The following is a 21,175-nucleotide window of genomic DNA, read 5'->3' as shown; positions in this document are numbered from 1 at the left end:
TTATCTAGCAATTCAGGTATTTTTGAAGATACAACCTGTTTCGGTCAGGATCTCAGTTGCAACGGACAGAAACTGATTCACGCAGAAGAGTCAGAAAAGCAATTTACTGGAAAATGATTGGTTAGAACTTGTAGAACCTCCAGTTGGGCTGAGGAAGCAGGCTAGGAAGGTGGCAGAAATAACCCCGGACCACAGCCAAAAATCAGAGAATGCTCCTAATGCCACAGCCTGCAAAGCCCTCACCATCAGTCCTCGATGCTCTGGACACTGCCCCTGTGGCCCCTGGAGATGACACCACCACCACTACCACCAGAATGGACTGTCCACAACCCCTGCTTCCTTAGAAAATATATTTCTGCTGGCGTACAGAAATATAAACTGATCCTGTATCCAGCCACCTTGATAAACTTCCCTATTATTTCTAACAATTTGTCTGTTTTAGAGGGGGTTTTCTGTGTCATCTGAAAACGATGAAGCTCCACTCAAAGTCCAGGAAAGGAACACCCACATGGCTGAGCCCAGGTGACATGCCTGGGAACTGGGTGAGCAAGTATCTGGCATGTTTAGTTTCCACAGTGAGAGGAAGACACTCCTTCCCACCAAGCTTCATAAAATGGGGAGTTCTCCAGATATCAGAATGGGACAGAAAAAACAATTTTTGGTAAAATTCAGAGAACACTGTAGGAAAACATTCTATCAGAAATGATCATGACAGAAATAATAGAAACAATTATATAAAATAAGAAGAAACATTATAAATTAATAATCAAATATATAACATAAAAAATAAGGAGGCATACAGACAACCAAGGATCATTAGGATACAAAAATAATCGTTATATTCTAAGTAAAAGTAAACACAAGAATGATACAATCTTCAAATGTGAACACCACACTTGGATTATCTCATGGATCCTTCAGAGCAAGTGGAATTCATTCCTCTCCATTCCTCCTGCAATTCCAGAATACAGTCAGTGAACTTTAAATAATGCATCAACAGCCAACTGTTGAAAACCTTGAATGTTCTGTAAATGTCTCATCATAGAAGACCAGTGGACCCCTAAAGGAAAAGTCATCAGAGAGGAGCGAAGAACACACAGCAAATAATTACTTTTCTGTCTCTCTCCTCTCCTCCCTGAGGGTAATCTTATGGTTCTCCCTTCAAAGAAAAAAAAAAAAAATACAAAGAACAGAAACTCAAACAAGAATGAAGAGACTATGACCTCCTTTACTGTCAATGTGTATTCTTGTCCAGTTTTTTCATTCTTAATTTTCTCCTCACATGTTAAAGTGGACCTGAGGTAATTCATACTTTTATAAAAGCTGAAAATATTTGCAAAAGATACATTACTTTGGCCTATTTACTCTAGATGAATTTCAAGTGGGAGAGTGGGGAGAGTTTCATAAAAGGGATGAGCTGGGGCCCGAAGGAGGAATAAGAAAGACAAAGGAAGAGGCAATGTTTCGGGCTGAGGAATAACACAAACAGAACTGAGAACATCCAAGGTCTATTCAATGAGCTGAGAGCAGAATGACTACAGCCCAGACCTACTAACACTATGATGTAAAGAGCCTTTAATAAACAGATGGGAAACCTGGAAGAGAAGCAGTTTGGGGAAACCAGACTAATTTAGTTATGGACAGATTAAGAGTTGCCCATGAAATACTTCAAATAATGTTATCAAGTAGGCAGTTAGAAATAACAGACTCGGGAAGAGGCTAGAGATCTAGATTAGGAACCATCCCACACGTAGATCACGGTCAAAGCCGCAGAACAGGCACTTGGGACTAGTGTTAAATGAGCCCCAAGCTACCAGACACTTAGGTGAAAACTCCTAATCAAACGTAGAACCAAATGTGGTGAGTAATAATTTCAGATTGCCTAAAGGCAATGCAGTGAATTCTGTAAACTAATTCTTCTGTTCAGAATAGATTTTCTTTCAAATATTGAAATTCTATATAGACACATATACAAACACTGCAGTTCAGGAGAGGAGTCCTCCGAGATCAGAACACTGCTGACCCCTGGGCCACATTTTCAGTTTACAGCGTCTCTCCGCGCACAATCTCACTGCATCTCCCTGCAGCAGTGCTGAGCTCACAAGGCTCAATGGCACTGTTCTCCTTTTAGACATGAACAAACTGAGGCTGGAAGAGAAAACGACCTGCTCAAGTGGCAGAATCCAGACCCTGAACACTGGTCCTGTGACTCCAAACCCAGCGTTATTACATCTGAGTGATCAGAGAAACGGATGCAGCAAGAGGGTCTTGAATCTTCACGCAGCTCATCTCTGTCTATAGGCTGAATACTATTTTTCAAGTGCATAAGGAGGATTTTTCATTTTGTAGTTTTTAAATTTTAAGGCTTTTTTCCTGATAAAAATCAATATGCACTCATTGCAAAAAAGTTGTAATTTTACAAAACTGTATGGTATCTCCCCAAAACCTCAACTCTCAAGGTATCTGCTACGAATAGTTTCGAGGCTATTCCACAAGACCATGTTCTCTATTTATTTTATCAATGCACATTAGGAGCTGTATAAATGTGTCATGTGCTGGAATATATTTACATACTTGCGAATGTTTCCACTGGATCGATTTTTAGAAGGAGAATGTTGGGCCACAGAGGAAACTTACATTTTAACAGCTATTGCCAAACTGCTTTCCAAGGAGGCGGTCCCAATTTCTACTGACATACAACATGTGACTGACAAATCTGATTACTTAAAATGTAAAATTTCTACAACAAACAAAAAACATCATACACGAAGTTCATGAAAAAAACAAACTGAACAAAAGAGTTAATTAAAGAGTTAATGTCAAAGAGTTAATTCCTCTCATACATGAAATTTCTTACAAATAAAAAATTACAAATTAAAAAAATGAGCAAAGCCTATAAAATAAGTATAGAAATAAGTATAAAATAAAAAATAAAAAAATTAAATAAAAGTATAAATACAAATGGTCAAAATATATATAAACCAACATTTAATCCCATTCAGTAAACAAATCCAAATTTAACCAAAGCAATGTATTATTTTTACCCATCAAATTGGCCAAAATAAATTTAAAGACTAATATATCTTGCAGAGCATGGGGACAGGGAACCAAGCTCTCTGGCAGACTGCTGGAAAAAGGATATTAATGGCTCAACTTCTGCAGAGCGTCTTGCCCAGGTGTGAACATTTAATGTATGTGGACTCTACCCAGCAATTCCACTTTTAGGAATTGATCCCGCATCAGTAACCAGACAAGTGCACAACCATTTATTTACAGTAATGTTCAATACAATGCTGAAAAGAATAGCAAAAGTGTGGAAACAGTCTCAATTGGTCTATCAATCAGAAATTAAATAAAGTATGATAAAACCATACAATGGAATGTAATATAGCCATAACAATGATGGTGTGATAACTATTCACTTTACCATGGGAAAATGTCCATGATATTACGCAATATACAGAACAATTCCATTTATATATATGTATACAGCCAAAGGAAAAATTTCTTAAGATATATATATTTCAGAATAGCAATAGTAGCTATATCTACATGGAGGAATTACAGGTAATTTTTCAATATGCATTTCTGTAATTGTTTTGAACGATATACACGTGTTTACTTTTTATATTAAAGAAGACACAAGAACATTTTCATTAAAAAAAAAAAAGACAGGAAACACTGAAAAGTTGGGAATCAGTGGGCCAGAACCAGATGAGATTATAAATCTTCTCACATTCCAAAATTCTATATAATAATTAAGGAAATATTTACTCTAGGGTGCTTTTTCATCATTAAAAAAAACCTCCTCAAGATTTATTCTTTCCCCATATCTTTTGAGGAGACTAAAATATAAGCAATATAATAATTATAATTAACATGACATTCGACTTTTAAAATTATAATGTGGCTGCATCTTGAGAGTACAGAGAAGGGGTAGAGAGAATAAAGAGATGATAAAACCCCAGCCTACACTAAACCTTTCTCAGGTTTCTAAACTCCCAAAGAACATCAAAGCAAATCTCCAAATTCAGGTCCTAGAGCCAGAAATGGGGACTCACTGTTCATAAAGCTCTTTGAATATAATATTATCCTATTAACAGGATATTACCATTCCTAGATTGTAACTGCACAAGAGAAGTTAAGGCAAACGCAAGTTAAACTTACATTTAACTAGCAGATGGAATATACTACCTAAGCTCTACTCATCACATTTTATAAAAAAGGTTCATAAAAGCATTATTCAAAATATGGTTTCAACTCTTACAGATTATATGTGGTAAAAAAAAAGAGCAACAATTAAATAATTACCTCTCCTATGAAGACAACTATAACACAGTCCAGCTTCTCTTCAGGATACAGATTATCAATAAGGGAATGAAGAGTTTCTATGAGGTAAGATTTAACTTCTCTCTTCACTGTGGGAACTCCCATTACTATTGAAACTGAAACAAAATAATGATAGTAATTATATTAAAAGATTTTGCAAAGACAATGCAGAAAAACACCACTGTTTTACAAGTATTATACCCTCTCAAATTGATAGAAATAATTGGAGGATCAAAATATACTACATTGAAAGAAAGAAAAATAATCAAAGAATGTGGGGCACACCTATTATACAGTAATTCTTTTCCACATGGCTTCTCCATAAGAAAGGAAATAATGTCAAAGAACTGATAAAGATGAAAGACATTAAACCACACGTTAAGAATGAACGATGGTAAAGTATAAACAACAGATTTTATTATACAACTAAAACTTAGAAACATTAAACACATCTTAAAAATTAAAGTCTCACATGTCATATATAAGATGTCTTAAGGAGGACACAACATCACTTCTGCGGTTTTCTTCCCAAATTCATAACCTCAATCTAACCATGAAGAAATGTCAGACAAATCCAAATTAAGGGGACACTCCCCAAAGATCAGGAAAGACAGAGAAAGGATAAGGAACTGTCCCCAACTGGAGAAGACTAAGGGGACATGACAATTACATGAAATACGGGATCCTGAGTCAGATCCTGGAACAGATTAAATAATAATGATAATAAAATGACAAACTCTAAGATCTAAGGTTAACAGCATAGCATCAATGTTAATTTCTTGGTTTTGATCATTGTATAATAGCTATATAAGGTGTGAACATTTACGGAAACTGGGTGAGGTATATGGAAACTGTGTACTATTCATGCAACTTTTTTTAAGTCTAAAATTACAGTCAGTTCTACTATAATGCTTGTTTTGAAATGCAAATTGTTCCTACATGATTAATACATTAGAAAACAATTTGAGCATGAAGTCAATTTCACATTTGCTTTTATGCAATTTCTCCCCTGGGACAAACACTCACTAGGTGAACACAGAAAATAGTACCCATTTGAACTGAGTTCAGAATACTGAACCAAGCCATGTAGAAATACCCAAAATGCACAGCTGCCTCAGTTCACTGCATGCTGTAAACCACAGCTATCTACACCTGGTGTTACAACTTTCTGGCAGATTTCAGTCAATCCGCTTTGTACCACTTCACAAAAAGCTTCCAAGCTGCAGTCCTTCTGAAGCCCACTTCAACAAGCAAACCTCAAGTCTTTTTCAAGGTAGAATACCATATTTATTGTATTTATGCATTTCTCCATCATTTAATACGTGCAAAATTGTGCCACTGCTTTTATTAGCTTATCTTTTCTTTATGTGTAACTGACAAAGCTTTTGAGTGTTGTGATCTTAACCCCATTTTTCTCCTTTTATTGCACAATTTTGCATAGCACAGTAATATTTAGGAACACATATGTTATATTAGAGTACTTCAGTTAGTTTTTAAATGTAATATCTTTAAAAGTTTTAGGGACTTCCCTGGTGGTACAGTGGTTGAGACTCCGTGCTTCCACTGCACGAGGCACGGGTTCAATCCCTGGTCGGGGAACTAAGATCCCGCATGCTGCGCAGTGTGGCCAAAAAATTTAAAAAATAAAAACATAAAATAAAAAAGTCTTAGTATCCTAAGTGTTACAGATCAGTAGAGAAGTATTTTGTGAAAGTTAAAATTAAGCCTTAATTATGTAACAGTTTATTGGAGATACTACAAAACACTTAGAGGTCATAGAATTCTAAAGTTAGAAGGAAGTGTAAAGATCATGGATCCATGATTCTACCACCAGGATTCTGCAGTTCTAAGGTCCAAATAGCTTAAGGGAGCCCCCAAGTTTCCATACCACACTCCTCTCTTCCATTTTGGGATGAAAAGTTTCCAAGGGCTTAAAACGAAGATTTACTATATTTGTTCTGAACATGTGCATTGAACACTTATTAAATGCAAGGCATTATTTTAGGTGTTAGGAATATAACAGCATAGATAAGGTCCCTGCCATCATGGGACCTTTCTTACATTCTACAAGAGGGAAAAAGATAAATAATTTTAGAGGGTGATATGTAGTATATGAATTAAAACATGGCAATATTAGAAAGAGTGTGGGGGGGAAGAGGAAGTACCTCTACAGACAGTGCAGTCATGGAAAGACTCTCTGATATCAACTGAGCTGGTACTTAATGATGAGAAAGAGAAGAGAAAGAAGATGAGGAAACAGCTAGGTGCTGAAGAGAGGATGATCTGAACAGTCAAGCAATAGGAAGAACAGAATGTCTCTAAAGCAGAATCAGCCTAGATTCAGAGGAATTAGTTAGGGATCTGATCACATAGACCCTTAAATTTAGTTTTAATTCTGAGGGCAAGAGAAAGGCACTGTAAGGTTGTAAGCAGGGGAGTGACAACATCCGATTTGTAATTTTAAAAGATTACCAAATTTTATGGAGAATAGACATAAAAGTGTTAACAAGTATAAAAGTATTTTGGAGAGATCAGTTAGGAAGTTACTGCAGTAATTTAAGGAAAAGATGTGGTTTGAATTAGGATGTTTCAAGTTGGAGATGAGTGAGCAGATCTGGGATCCACTGTGGAGACCCTCACCAATGGGGCTTGTGGCTGGCAGAGATAAGGGAAGGGGAGGGTCGAGGATGACCTGAGCAAGTGGACATGGGACCTTCTACTAAGAATAACACACCTGAGGGGGAAAGGGCTCCCAATCAAGATTTCTGTTTTGACCATGTTACTCTGAGATGCCTAGAGACAGGATGAGTAACCCCGGAAGCAAATTTCCATATACTTTAATCTACCTCAGAATTTTAAAATATTTAGAATATATGTTAAAAGAGTATAAACTATGCTATGAAGCATTTCTAGGAAATGTTAATGCATATGAAGTTCAAAAACTTTGTTCACAGAAAAAGCAAAATCCATGCTGACTCTAGTTTATGCAAAGAAAAATGGCATAAAGTAATAATGCAAATTCTCTCTTCCCTACCAGTCTTAAGTTGTTCTGTTTCTGTTTTAAGTTGAGATGGCATGTTTAGAGAAGAAGCCACTTCTCCCAAATAGACTGTTTTGGAGCTGAAATTTAAATTCTTTAGTTTAAACCAAGGCACTCAAGGACTCCAAAAGCACTAAAAAGGAAAGTACTAATTTCGGCTAAATCTACAGAATTAGAGTATCCATGCTAGGGGTAATGCACAAAATACCACAAAAAAGACAGCTTTTCCTGCCTTCTGGGCATGTTGTAAGGTCCCCTCAGGTTGCGGAGCTGGGGGGAGGGGATGTGACTAGTAACAGGGCTTCCCTGGTGGCGCAGTGGTTGAGAGTCCTCCGGCCGATGCAGGGGACGCGGGTTCATGCCCCGGTCCGGGAAGATCCCACATGCCGCGGAGCGGCTGGGCCCGTGAGCCATGGCCACTGAGCCTGCGCGTCCGGAGCCAGTGCTCCGCAATGGGAGAGGCCACGACAGTGAGAGGCCCGCGTACCGCAAAAAAAATAAAAATAAAAAAAATAAAAAAATTTTAAAAAAAAACTGTTTCAGCTTAGTAAGAATGTTAACCACTGAAAAGCTGGTTGACCAAGATTATATTATATTTATGATGGATAAAGTCATAAACAAATGGGCTAGAATAAGCATCTTCAAAAAAGAAAGAGAATGTCACATTCATAAAATAAGAAGAGCTGACTATAAAAGAACTTACTAGAGACCTTGGAAGTTTTAAATAACTTTAAAAATACTTCTACTTCCTTTTCATTTGCTTCTTATTCATGAGGAAATAGTCTAAACCAAAAAATGCATGAAATGGCAAAGGCAACTTACCCAAATAGTGATTATTAAAGGAAGAGACACACTATCAACTTCAGAAATAATTAATGATCAATGTTCTAAAGAACATAATTTAGAACATACTACATATCTTATTAGTCTTTGTAATCCAGTATGTACCGTAAAAATATTTCTTGAATCAATAAAGACATAGAAGAATGAGTTAGTCTGAATATAATTTAAGAAGTATCATCTCCATAGGAAAAGTGTATAATTTTAAATGATTCATAAAATAGAAAGATGGCAGAACTAAAAAATGATGAATGTGAAAACTCAGAATATCGAAAACCAGTAAGATACCTAAGAATCCTATTGAATCAAATGCAGATTGAATCAGCTTTTTAAAAACATTATCATAAAGATTCATTTCAATACCTAAGAAGTAATGATTTTGTCATTTGTTAAAGACTTAGGAGCAAAATAATATTTGTCTCTACATCCTAAAATCTACAAAGAAAAGATTAACAAAGTTCAAAGTGGAGAAATAAAAAGTATAAAAGAATCATATATAAGTCCCACAAGGAAAACTCAAGAAGCCCTGGTGACTCTAACAAGAGGAGAAAAAAAATGCCATAGATTATCTTTTAGGTATTTTGGGAAAAAGATGCAAACCAAATTATTTCTATTACTGCATGAAAGGTTAAACATAAGTGACTATATACTTCTATTTCTGTAAGAAAAGTAGGGGCAGACATATGAAAAACTTTCTTGACATGACTGTAAGAGCTATTAATGTTGAAATAAGATACAAGAAAAAAAGTTATTTCTTTACCTCTCAAATTTTTAAAATAGAAAAGTTTCAAAAGTTTAAACATTGTTTTGCCTGGAGATAGGACTTGAACTACATGTCTCATAATCCTTTTCAGCTCTATTACTCTGGTCTTTGGAGAAAAATATCTAACTCCCTTCAACATGGAGTTTAGAATGACTCCTAAGTTACTATCCACAGATCAAGAACTTTTTATTCTTTAACCTGCCTTTTTTTTAAATTAATTAATTTTAAACATCTTTATTGGACTATAATTGCTTTACAATGTTGTGTTAGTTTCTGCTGTATAACAAAGTGAATCAACTATATGCGTACATATATCCCCATATCCCCTCCCTCTTGCGTCTCCCGCCCACCCTCCCTATCCCACCCCTCTAGGTGGTCACAAAGCACCAAACTGATCTCCCTGCACTATGCAGCTCCTTCCCACTAGCTAGCTATTTTACATTTCGTTGTGTATATATGTCAATGCTACTCTCTCACTTCGTCACAGCTTACCCTTTCCCCTCCACGACTCCTCAAGTCCATTTTCTATGTCTGCGTCTTTATTTCTCTCCTGCCCCTAGGTTCATCAGAACCGTTTATTTTCGTTGCTTTTTTTTTTTTTTTAAGATTCCATATATATGTGTTAGCATACGGTATTTGCTTTTCTCTTTCTGACTTACTTCACTCTGTATGACAGACTCTAGGTCCATCCACCTCACTACAAATAACTCAATTTCATTTCTTTTTATGTCTGAGTAATGTTCCATTGTATATATGTGCCACATCTTCTTTATCCATTCATCTGTCGATGGACACCTAGGTTGCTTCCACGTCCAGGCTATTATAAATAGTGCAGCAATGAACATTGTGTTTCATGACTCTTTTTCAATTATGGTTTTCTCAGGGTATATGCCTAATAGTGTGATCGCTGGGTCATATGGTAGTTCCATTTTTAGTTTTTTAAGGAATCTCCATACTGTTCTCCATAGTGGCTGTATCAATTTACATTCCCCCCCAACAGTGCAAGACGGTTCCCTTTTCTCCACACCCTCTCCAGCATTTATTGTTTGTAGAATTTTTGATGATGGCCATTCTGACCAGTGTGAGCAATTTTTGATGATGGCCATTCTGACCACTGTGAGCATTTATTGTTTGTAGAATTTTTGATGATGGCCATTCTGATACCTCATTGTGGTTTTGATATGGTTTTCTCTAATGATTAGTGATGTTGAGCATCTTTTCATGTGTTTGTTGGCAGTCTGTATATCTTCCTTGGAGAAATGTCTATTTAGGTTTTCTGCCCATTTTTGATTGGACTGTTTGTTTTTCTGAGATTGAGCTGCATGAGCTGCTTGTGTATTTTGGAGATTAATCCTTTGTCAGTTGGTTTGTTTGCAAATATTTTCTCCCATTCTGAGGGTTGTCTTTCTGTCTTGTCTATGGTTTCCTTTGCTGTGCAAAAGCTTTTAAAAAGTTTCATTAGGTCCCATTTGTATATTTTTGTTTTTATTTCCATTTCTCTAGGAGGTGGGTCAAAAAGGATTTTGCTGTGATTTACGTCATAGAGGGTTCTGCCTAGGTTTTCCTCTAAGAGTTTGATAGTGCCTGGCCTTACATTTAGGTCTTTAATCCATTTTGAGTTTATTTTTGTGTATGGTGTTAGGAAATGTGATAATTTCATTCTTTTACAAGTAGCTGTCCAATTTTCCCAGCACCACTTATTGAAGAGGCTGTCTTTTCTCTATTGTATACTCTTGCCTCCTTTATCAAAAATAAAGTGACCATATGTACGTGGGTTTATCTCTGGGCTTTTTATCCTGTTCCATTGATCTATATTTCTGTTTTTGTGCCAGTACCATACTGTCTTGGTTACTGTAGCTCTGTAGTATAGTCAGATCAGGGAGCCTGATTCTTCTAGCTCTGTTTTTCTTTCTCAAGATTGCTTTGGCTATTCGGAGTCTATTGTGTTTCCTTACAAATTGTGAAATTTTTTGTTCAAGTTCTGTGAAAAATGCCATTGGTAGTTTGATAGGGATTGCACTGAATCTGTAGATTGCTTTGGGTAATAGAGTAATTAATAGAGTCATTTTCACAATGCTGATGCTTCCAATCCGAGAACATGGTATATCTCTCCATCTGTTTGTACCATTTTTCATTTCTTTCATCAGTGTCTTATAGTTTTCTGCATACAGGTCTTTTGTCTCCTTAGGTAGATTTATTCCTAGGTATTTTATTCTTTTTGTTGCAATGGTAAATGGGAATATTTCCTTAATTTATCTTTCAGATTTTTCATCAATCGTGTATAGGAATGCAAGAGATTTCTGTGCATTAATTTTGTATCCTGCTACTCTACGAAGTTCACTGATTAGCTCTAGTAGTTTTCTGGTAGCATCTTTAGGATTCTCTATGTATAGTCTCATGTCATCTGCAAACAGTGACAGTTTTACTTCTTCTTTTCCAATTTGGATGCCTTTAATTTCTTTTTCTTCCCTGACTGCTGTGGCTAAAACTTCCAAAACTATGTTGAAAAATAGTGGTGAGACTGGGCAACCTTGTCTTGTTCCTGATCTTAGAGGAAATGCTTTCAGTGTTTCACCATTGAGAACGATGATGGCTGTGGGTTTGTCATATATGACCTTTATTATGTTGAGGAAAGATCCCTCTGTGCCTACTTTACAGAGAGTTTTTATCATAAATGGGTGTTGAATTTTGTCAGAAGCTTTTTCTACATCTATTGAGATGATCATATGGTTTTTATCCTTCAGTTTGTTAATATGGTGTATCACATGGATTGATTTGCATATACTGAAGAATCCTTGCATTCCTGGGATAAATCCCACTTGATCATGGTGTATGATCCTTTTAGTGTGCTGTTGGATTCTGTTTGCTAGTATTTTGTTGAGGATTTGTGCATCTATGTTCATCAGTGATATTGGCCTGTAGTTTTCTTTTTTTGTGACATCGCTGTATGCTTTTGGTATCAGGGTGATGATGGCCTCATAGAATGAGTTTGGGAGTGTTACTCCCTCTGCTGTATTTTGGAAGAGTTGGAGAAGGATAGATGTTAGCTCTCCTAGAAATGTTTGATAGAATTCTCCTGTGAAGCCATCTGGTCCCGGGCTTTTGTTTGTTGGAAGATTTTTAATCCCAGTTTCAGTTTCAGTTCAGACTTGTGACTGGTCTCTTTATATTTTCTATTTCTTCCTGGTTCAGTCTCAGAAGGCTGTGCTTTTTTAAGAATTTGTCCATTTCTCCCAGGTTGTCTATTTTATTGGCATAGAGTTGCTTGTAGTAATCTCACACGATCCTTTGTATTTCTGCAGTGTCAGCTGTTACTTCTACTTTTTCATTTCTTATTCTGTTGGTTTGAGTCTTCTCCCTTTTTTTCTTGATGAGTCTGGCTAATGGTTTATCAAGTTTCTTTATCTTCTCAAAGAACCAGCTTTTAGCTTTATTGATCTTTACTATTGTTTCCTTCATTTCTTTTTCATTTATTTCTGATCTGATCTTTAAGATTTCTTTCCTTCTGCTAACTTTGGGGGGTTTTTGTTCTTCTTTTCTAATTGCTTTAGGTATAAGGTTAGGTTGTTTATTTGATATTTTTCTTGTTTCTTGAGGTAGGATTGTTTTGCTATAAACTTCCCTCTTAGAACTGCTCTTGTCACATCCCACAGGTTTTCAGTCGTCGTGTTTTCATTGTCATTTGTTTCTAGGTACTGTTTGATTTCTTCTTTGATTTCTTCAGTGATCTCTTGGTTGTTTAGTAGTGTATTGTTTAGCCTCCATGTGTTTGTATACTTTACAATTTTTTTCCTCTAATTGATATCTACTCTCATAGAACTGTGGTTGGAAAAGATACTTGATAACAATTTCAATTTGCTTAAATTTATCAAGGCTTGACTTGTGACCCAAGATGTGGTCTATCCTGGAGAATGTTCCATGAGCACTTGAGAAGAAAGTGTATTCTTTTGTTTTGGGATGGAATGTTCTATAAATATCAATTAAGTCCATCTTGTTTAATGTGTCATTTAAAGCTTATGTTTCCTTATTTATTTTCATTTTGGATGATCTGTCCATTGGTGAAAGTGGGGTGTTAAACTCCCCTACTATGACTGTGTTCCTGTAGATCCCCTCTTTTATGGCTGTTAGCATTTGCCTTATGTATTGAGGTGCTCCTATACTGGGTGCATAAATATTTAAAATGGTTATATATTTTTCTTGGATTGATCCCTTGATTATTATTTAGTGTCCTTCTTTGTCTCTTGTAACAGTCTTTATTTTAAGTCTATTTTGTCTGATATGAGAATTGCTACTCCAGCTTTCTTTTGATTTCCATTTGCATGGAATATCTTTTTCCATCCCCTCACTTTCAGTCTGTATGTGTCCCTAGGTCTGAAGTGGGTCTCTTGTATACAGCACATATATGGGTCTTGTTTTTGTATCCATTCAGCCAGTCTATGTCTTTTGGCTGGAGCATTTAATCCATTTACATTTAAGATAATTATCGATATGTATGTTCCTACTACCATTTTCTTCATTGTTTTGGGTTTGTTTTTGTAGGTCCTTTTCTTCTCTTGTGTTTCCCACTTAGAGAAGTTCCTTTAGCATTTGTTGTAGAGCTGGTTTGGTCGTGGTGAATTCTCTTAGCTTTTGCTTGTCTGTAAAGGTTTTAATTTCTCTGTCAAAGCTGAATGAGATCCTTGCTGGGTATTGGTTGTAGGTTTTTCCCTTTCATCACTTTAAATATGTCCTGTCACTCCCTTCTGGCTTGCAGAGTTTCTGCTGAAAGATCAGCTGTTAACCTTATGGGGATTCCCTTATATGTTATTTGTTGTTTTTCCCTTGCTTCTTTTAATATTTTTTCTTTGTATTTAATTTTTGATAGTTTGAATAGTATGTGTCTCAGTGTGTTTCTCTTTGGGTTTATCCTGTATGGGACTCTGTGCTTCCTGGACTTGATTGACTATTTCCATTCCCATGTTTGACTATAATCTCTTCAAATATTTTCTCAGACCCTTTCTTTTTCTCTTCTTCTGGGGCCCCTGTAATTCGAATGTTGGTGCATTTAATGTTGTCTCAGAGGTCTCTGAGACTGTCCTCAATTCTTTTCAGTCTTTTTTCTTTATTCTGCTCCCTGGAAGTTATTTCCACCATTTTATCTTCCAGGTCACTTATCCATTCTTCTGCCTCAGTTATTCTGCTATTGATTCCTTCTACAGTATTTTTCATTTCAGTTATTTTGTTCATCACTGTTTCTTTGCTCTTTAGTTCTTCTAGATCCTTGTTAAATGTTTCTTGTATTTTCTCCATTCTGTTTTCAAGATTTGGGGTCATCTTTACTGTCATTATTCTGAATTCTTTTTCAGGTAGGTTGCGTATTTCGTCTTCATTTATTTAGTCTTGTAGGTTTTTACCTTGCTCCTTCATCTGTAACATATTTTTTCTCGTTTCTTTTTTTTTTTTTTTGAAATTTTTTGATATTTTTTTTTTGATATTTTTTGATATATAATATTCCCTGGGGTCTGAGGTTCTCTGTTAGTCCAGCGGTTAGGAATTGGAGCTCCCACCACAGGAACTCTGGCCTGGGAACCAAGATCCCACAAGCTGCATGATGTGGCAAAAAAAAAGAAAAAAGAAAGAAAGAAAGAAAAAAGGAGCAGTACAATATCAAAGAATAAAAAACAAAATAAAATTAGAAAAATATATTAGGAAAAATAAAAATATAATTGAAACAACTGCAACAAGGTAAAATAAAACCACAACAGAAAAAAGAAAAAAAACGGGGTGAACAAGACAAAAGGAGAGAACTATAACAAAGTATAAGGAATAAAATAAAATTAGAAAAATAAAAGATTAGGAAAAATAAGAATATAAATGAATCAACAAGGTAAAACAGAACCCCAATCTAAAAGAGGAAAAAAGGGGAAAAAAAAAAAAAAAGCCTTGGCTATGGGGGCGGAGTTTAGGCAGGGGTGGAACTTAGGCAGCCTTGGGGTTTAGGGTGGGGGGGAACAAGGCAGGTGGGGGTGAGCATGGGGCGGGTCCTAGGCTCAAGACACACAGCCAGAAAAGGCCTTGGGGGTGGGGCCTAGGCAGGGTGACGTTCAAGCGTGGGGCGGGGCCTCTGCTTAGGACCTGCATGGAAGGAGAGAGGCAGCATCTCTAAAGGAGGGCCTCTGGAGTGCAGAGTTCCAGAGTTTGGAGGTAAGGCCCTGAGTGAGGGTGTGTGGGTGGGGTTTAGGCCCAGCGTGATGCAGGGGGGTCCTCTGAGTGTAGAGGTGGGGGTGTAGGGTCGGGGCTTGGGCTCGGCATGGCAAGAGGGAGGCTCCAATGGTAGAGGATTAGGCCCAGAAGCCCAACAGGCTCCCCGGTGCCTGAGTGGACAGGGAAAGCGCTGCCCGCGTCCCTTTTGTTCCTCCACGCCCCTCCCCCACCGTCTCCCCCAGGGTCTCCCCCGTCACCACTGGACCCCTAACCGTGGGTGGGTCCCGCTGGGTGTAGGAACTCCTCCCCTCTCCCACCCAGAGGTCCGGCCTTTATTTTTGCTCCCCTTCCCTCCCTCCCACTCCCTCAGGACCCGCGTGGCTGGAGGGGGCCTTGGCGGGCAGAGGACCAGTCCTGGGATCTCAGCAGGCTCCCAGGGGCCCAAGTGGGCAGGGGAAACCTGGCCACGCTCCCTTTTGATCCTCTGCTCTCCCAGTGGTTCCCCAATTTCCCGCTTTGGCATGGGAATCCCTTCCCCTCCCCCAGCCACCCCTCAGGGACGCCAGTCCTGTTCCGCCTCCACTTCTCCTCCCCCTTCACTCCCCCCACGCCCCACGTCCTTCCCCATCACTGGGGGGGTTCCTCCCGCCCCTTAGGTGTCTGTGGTCCCCCACTGGTGCCTGGTAGGTGCCCTAGTTGTGCAGAGATGTGAATTCTGCATCCTCCTAGCCCACCATCTTGACTCCTGACTTGCCTGACTTATAAGGGTCAACATAATACTCCAAGACATAATTAAGACCAGCAGTGCAAATACAATAGGAAACAAAACAAACATACCTCCCATTCTTCCATTACCAATCTGCACAACAGGTTGAAGGCTTCCTTCATTTTGTAATAAATGAGGCAAATGATAATAAATACTTGGCACTTGAAGAGATTTTTTGCTTGTTAACTCCCTCAAGAGCTTTAGGGTACCATCTGAAATACAGAAGTAGAATCAATCCACGGTAATACCTCACTTATAGAAGTTGCTGATGTTACAAAGATAGTGGTAAAAATTTATGAGAACTAAAAGAATTTTCTGTCCCAATTTCATACTTTGGTCAATGATATTTCCATGGACACTTAGGCAACCAGAGTCTCGCAGAGTCATGATGATGAGAACGGTCTGAATGAAGCTAAAAAGGTCAGCCAGAGTACCACGAGAAGATAGAATGTGAACCACTCACCTTTATAATGTGTCAGAACTCAAGCCCTGGGGGACAGACGGTAAACACGCTATCCACTCATGAAAATGTAATAATAATAAGTACAACGACCACCAGTAACTTTCACTTTTTTATGCTGTTATATTTGACCAAAATTTCACATGGAAGATTTTTTTTTTAGTTCAAGTACACTAATTTAAACAGCACAAGTTGAGAATGTTTGGTACAGTTCATAACTTTCAAATCGTTTTTCAGTTTTTATGAGAGGAACCAATGAACCATTTAATATAATAGAAAATAAAACCTTGATAGGATAATCAATATTGTTTTACAATTCCATTGAACTAGAACTTAACCTTTTAAATAAGGAAGCTAGCAGTAAGGACTTGCAGTCTCAATAACAATTTTATACAGAGCATATGAAAATTCCCTTAAAATACTCTGAATATTCAGAACCGAAAGTTCACAAAAGAAACGAAACTATCACACATGAAATTAAAGTTTAACCTCATGTAAAAGCAACAACTACAAATTACAAGACAACAATATCTACCCATCAAATTAAGTTAGCAGATTAAACAGTAATATTAAATTGTGGTGATAATGTGATAAAATGTTTCAGCTATTAAGAACAGCATCAAAACCCTTAAAACATTCCTGCCCTATTATTCAGTAATTTCCCTTTTAGGAATGTAACTTCTATGCAATCAATAAATATTTAGTGAATTATCGGTTTTGTTCCAGCCACTGTCGCATGTGGTTGGAAATCAACAGTCATCAAAACACAGATTCTGTTTTTAAGAAAGTCATAATCTAATGAAAATAACCTAAGACCTACCATAAAAGTAACTGATTTATATACAGAGATGTTCTTCACAGAGTTATAAATTGGGGGACAAAAACAACCCAGAAAAATCCTATTTGCCTATTTGGAGAAAAATATTTAATATATTATAGTATATGATTAGCTGATATATATGTCATCAAAAATGGTATTTTAAAAGAATATTCAATGCCATAGTAAAATGCTAATAGCATAATTTCAAGAGCAAAGATAAGGCCATAAAACACACAATTACACTTTTGAAGAAAAATATGCATGGAAAAAAGACTAGAAGAAAACAAAGAATGTTAACCATTCCATAATTTTGAATGTTACTGTGCCATAATACAAATTTTATAATCAGGAGGGGAAGAAAGGGGCATGAATCTCTAAAAATAAGGTACGGTAGTGAATCTCAAGATGAGAGGAATTAATGGTGAAAGATTATAACAGATAATGCTAAATGAAAAAGTATATTATTCTTGGAAGATTATGTAGATTTGGAGTCAACTGATTATATACATATATCGATTTAGTCATTAGAATAAGAATAGGATAGAAACAGAAGATGGTTGATACTCATTTCACTCAGACCAGAATTTCTCAGAGAGGGAACAGGTCAGGTACCCCCAAAAGTACCCATTATAAAACTATATCTTTTTATTTCTTATAAGTCATATCTGGGAGCACTAATTGCTTCAAATAGCTCAAAGGTTCCCCAGAGTCCATCTGAAGTCCACACAAGTCACAAAAGAAATATGCATAAACACCAAGTTAAATTTTAGTCTCATTCTAAATGTTTTTTTTTAAAGATGCTGGTTCTTCACTATTGGCAGTGAAATTTATACAACTGAAACTTAACTTAATATTACTCTCTTTAAATCAAATTTAGCAATTAATAAACTTGTTTTATAATTAACCACAATAGAAAGTTTTGTATGGTGATTTTTCTCTCTGTAGAGGGTAACAAATGTTGCGACTCTAGACAACTTTCAAAGAGAGTATTTCACATGACCCGTTGAAAATGTAATCTTTTCATAAAACCAAAAATATCGTCTGTACCTGAAAATTTATTCACCGTATCCTTACTTCTGTTTGTTTCTGCTCCTACACGCTTGAACTGCTGTACAATGGCATTGAGTTCAGAAGACCGCTGAGAGATTCTGTGTTCAGCTATTCGGAGCCGTTCTTTTAAAGCAAGAAATTCTCGTTGATAAGCAATCAGTTTTTCTAGAAGCAAAACCAAAAGTTATTAGTATATTTCTTAAAAAAAAAAACCCACTATAATCGAAACAGAATTGTAACATTAGGGATTTTAAAGTTGCATTTTTCAGAAACAGATATTCATTAACGAATGCACTGAGACAGAATTGAAAATAAAAAAGAACCACAACTAACAAAGTGGTGGCAAAGCCACCACTAACTTAGTGCTATTAATATCTGTAAGAATATGGGCGCTTTCTAATTAGCACTTCAGAAAGTTAAAGATAGGGAGAAATAGACAAGGTTTTTGGAATTAACACTTCAAGCATAATACCAAGATCATTTCTCAAAAGGTACAAACAACTATAAAGACCCTATTTGTATGAAGATAGAGATGAAGCATTGAAACTAATGATAATATATCTAATAATATAATGAATATAACATATTTTATAGCGTAACCACTCATTTCCATAGGCTGTTTCCTCTGTACTTCCTATTCTGCAAAAATTTCCCTAGGCCAGACTTTGGTCAAATTCCTGATCCCTAACAACTCAATCAGGTAGATGTTAAGATGACCCTAAAAGTCAATTATTTGAATTTAAGAGAATCACAGGTCAGGAAAGCCTGGTCTGGGAAATAAAAGTGGATTTTATGAGGATAACCGTAGGCACTGAAGCAATAGTATGAGACAGCTCAGATACAAAGTACACAGTGAGAAGAGGCCCCAAGACAGAACTGGACACCAAAATCTAAGAGAGGCAGAAAAGAAACCATGCATTTATCTTGATCAGCAGCACTGGAAGGGAGCTGAGGCTGGTAAATGGTCTGGGCAATTTCCACAACCTCATTAAACTAAGAAAAATCAGAACAACCGTTTCAGCTTCTCTATCAAGCTAGATAATCTAAGGCTACTATTCTGACATCTAAACAAAACAAACCTTGGAAAGACTCTTTTTAATTTATATTGTAATCTCTGCTTTACTCAATCAAGGATGGAATCATTCTGTACAAAACAGAATTAAGAAATATAAATCTGCCTGTCTCATAAAGCTAGCCTTAAAAATAGGCAATTATATTATTCTTTGGCCCTTACATAAAGGACCATAGAGTAAATACCTCTGAAGAATTCTGTGGCAGGGAAGAAAGCCTCCCCTGCTTAACTGTCATAGTTCCCTGTATTGAACAATGTATTAATAAGCAGCTCTAGTTTCCATAATTTGCTGGCTTTAGGAGGAAAGGAAGGGAGGGGGGTTGTGATTAGGAAAGGGCATACAGGGGAGCCTCAGGGTGCCAACAAGGTTCTATTTATTGACCTGGTTCCTGGTTAAATAAAATTCATTACTATACACCCATGGTTTAGGCACTTTTCCATATGTGTTAACTGACAATGGAAGAAATGTTAAAAAGATACTATTCACAAACACAAAACTACAAACAATTATACTATAACAATTTTAACAAGAGGCACACGAGAGTTATGTGATAAAAACTATAAGCCTTTTCCTGGAGCCTGTAATGGAAGAAAAAAATGAAGTCATTTATTAATCCCAATCTTGCAAAAAAAACAGATAAATCCTACCCTAAACTAATAATAAATGCAACACTTTTTAAAACATCAACGAAAATTTTTTGGAACTTGAATTTTGACATGTGATTCTAAAATTCATGTAAAAAACAGAATGTTTTTAAAAGGTCAAAAAAATCTAGAAATAATAATAGGTAACTTGCTCTGAAATCAGAACATACTATATAAGGCTATAGAAATGAAAACCATGTTAAATGCCAAGTCTAAATAGTAGGGACAAGGGCCGATCACGCCAAGCAGATTGTGTCCAAAATGAGCATGAGTGAACTGTCCTGTGATTTCTTCCCCCTTTACCTCTTACCACTCACATGGTGCCAGGATAGTGAATTCTAGACCTCTGTCACTAAAAAAGAATTAGAACCCTTTGGAAAAATAACTTTAAGATGAACCTGGAGCATTCTTGTGTCAAATAAGAAAATGTTATTTTATTTTACTTTATTTTAACATATTTATTGGAGTATAATTGCTTTACCATGGTGTGTTAGTTTCTGCTGGATAACAAAGTGAATCAGCTATATGCATACATATATCCCCATATCCCCTCCTTCTTGCGTCTCCCTCCCACCTTCCATACCCCACCCCTCTACGTGGTCACAAAGCACCGAGCTCATCTCCCTGCGCTATGCAGCTGCTTCCCACTAGCTATCTTACATTTGGTAGTGTATATATGTCAGTGCTGCTCTCTCACTTCATCCCAGCTTACCCTTCTCCCTCCCCATGTCCTTAAGTCCATTCTCTACCTCTCTGTCTTTATTTCTGTCCTGCCCTTAGGTTAATCAGAACCTTTTTTTTTTCTTAGATTCCATATATATGTGTAGCATACAATATTTGTTTTTCTCTTTCTGACTTCACTCTGGATGACAGACTCTGTGCCCATCCACCTCACAACAAATAACTCTATTTCGTTTCTTTTTATGGCTAATATTCCATTGTATGTGTGATCTTCCTTATCCACTCACCTGTCGATGAACACTTAGGCTGCTTCCATGTCCTGGCTATTGTAAATAGTGCTGCAATGAACGTTGTGGTACATGACTCTTTGAATTATGGTTTTCTCAGGGTATATGCCCAGCAGTGGGATTACTGGGTCATATGGTAGTTCTACTTTTAGTTCTTTAAGGAACCTCCATACTGTTCTCCATAGAGGCTGTATCAATTTACATTCCCACCAGCAGTGCAGGAGGGTTCCTTTTCTCCA

The 21,175-nt window shown here is 36.8% G+C and overlaps 1 protein-coding gene across 3 annotated transcripts in view; it reads right to left on the bottom strand.

The window, feature by feature from the left end:
- MGAT4A (alpha-1,3-mannosyl-glycoprotein 4-beta-N-acetylglucosaminyltransferase A) overlaps nt 1-21,175 on the bottom strand; it is a 504,464-nt gene that overhangs the window by 437,041 nt on the left and 46,248 nt on the right. For all 3 annotated transcript variants that reach the window (XR_010934342.1, XM_067704225.1, XM_067704226.1), the window contains 3 exons: nt 18,249-18,416; nt 15,993-16,133; nt 4,312-4,445 (listed from right to left, as the gene is read on the bottom strand). Coding sequence is in view for 2 of the 3 variants with exons in the window: in XM_067704225.1 (XP_067560326.1) it covers nt 4,312-4,445; nt 15,993-16,133; nt 18,249-18,416 (443 nt within the window). In the remaining variant the exon portion in view is untranslated. The remainder of the gene's footprint in view (nt 1-4,311; nt 4,446-15,992; nt 16,134-18,248; nt 18,417-21,175) is intronic.

Source organism: Pseudorca crassidens, chromosome 14 (genome assembly GCF_039906515.1).
Source record: "Pseudorca crassidens isolate mPseCra1 chromosome 14, mPseCra1.hap1, whole genome shotgun sequence".
NCBI classification, from domain to species: Eukaryota; Metazoa; Chordata; class Mammalia; order Artiodactyla; family Delphinidae; genus Pseudorca; species Pseudorca crassidens.
The sequence above is the reverse complement of the archived record's forward strand: the minus strand, read 5'-3'. Positions and strand labels throughout refer to the sequence as shown.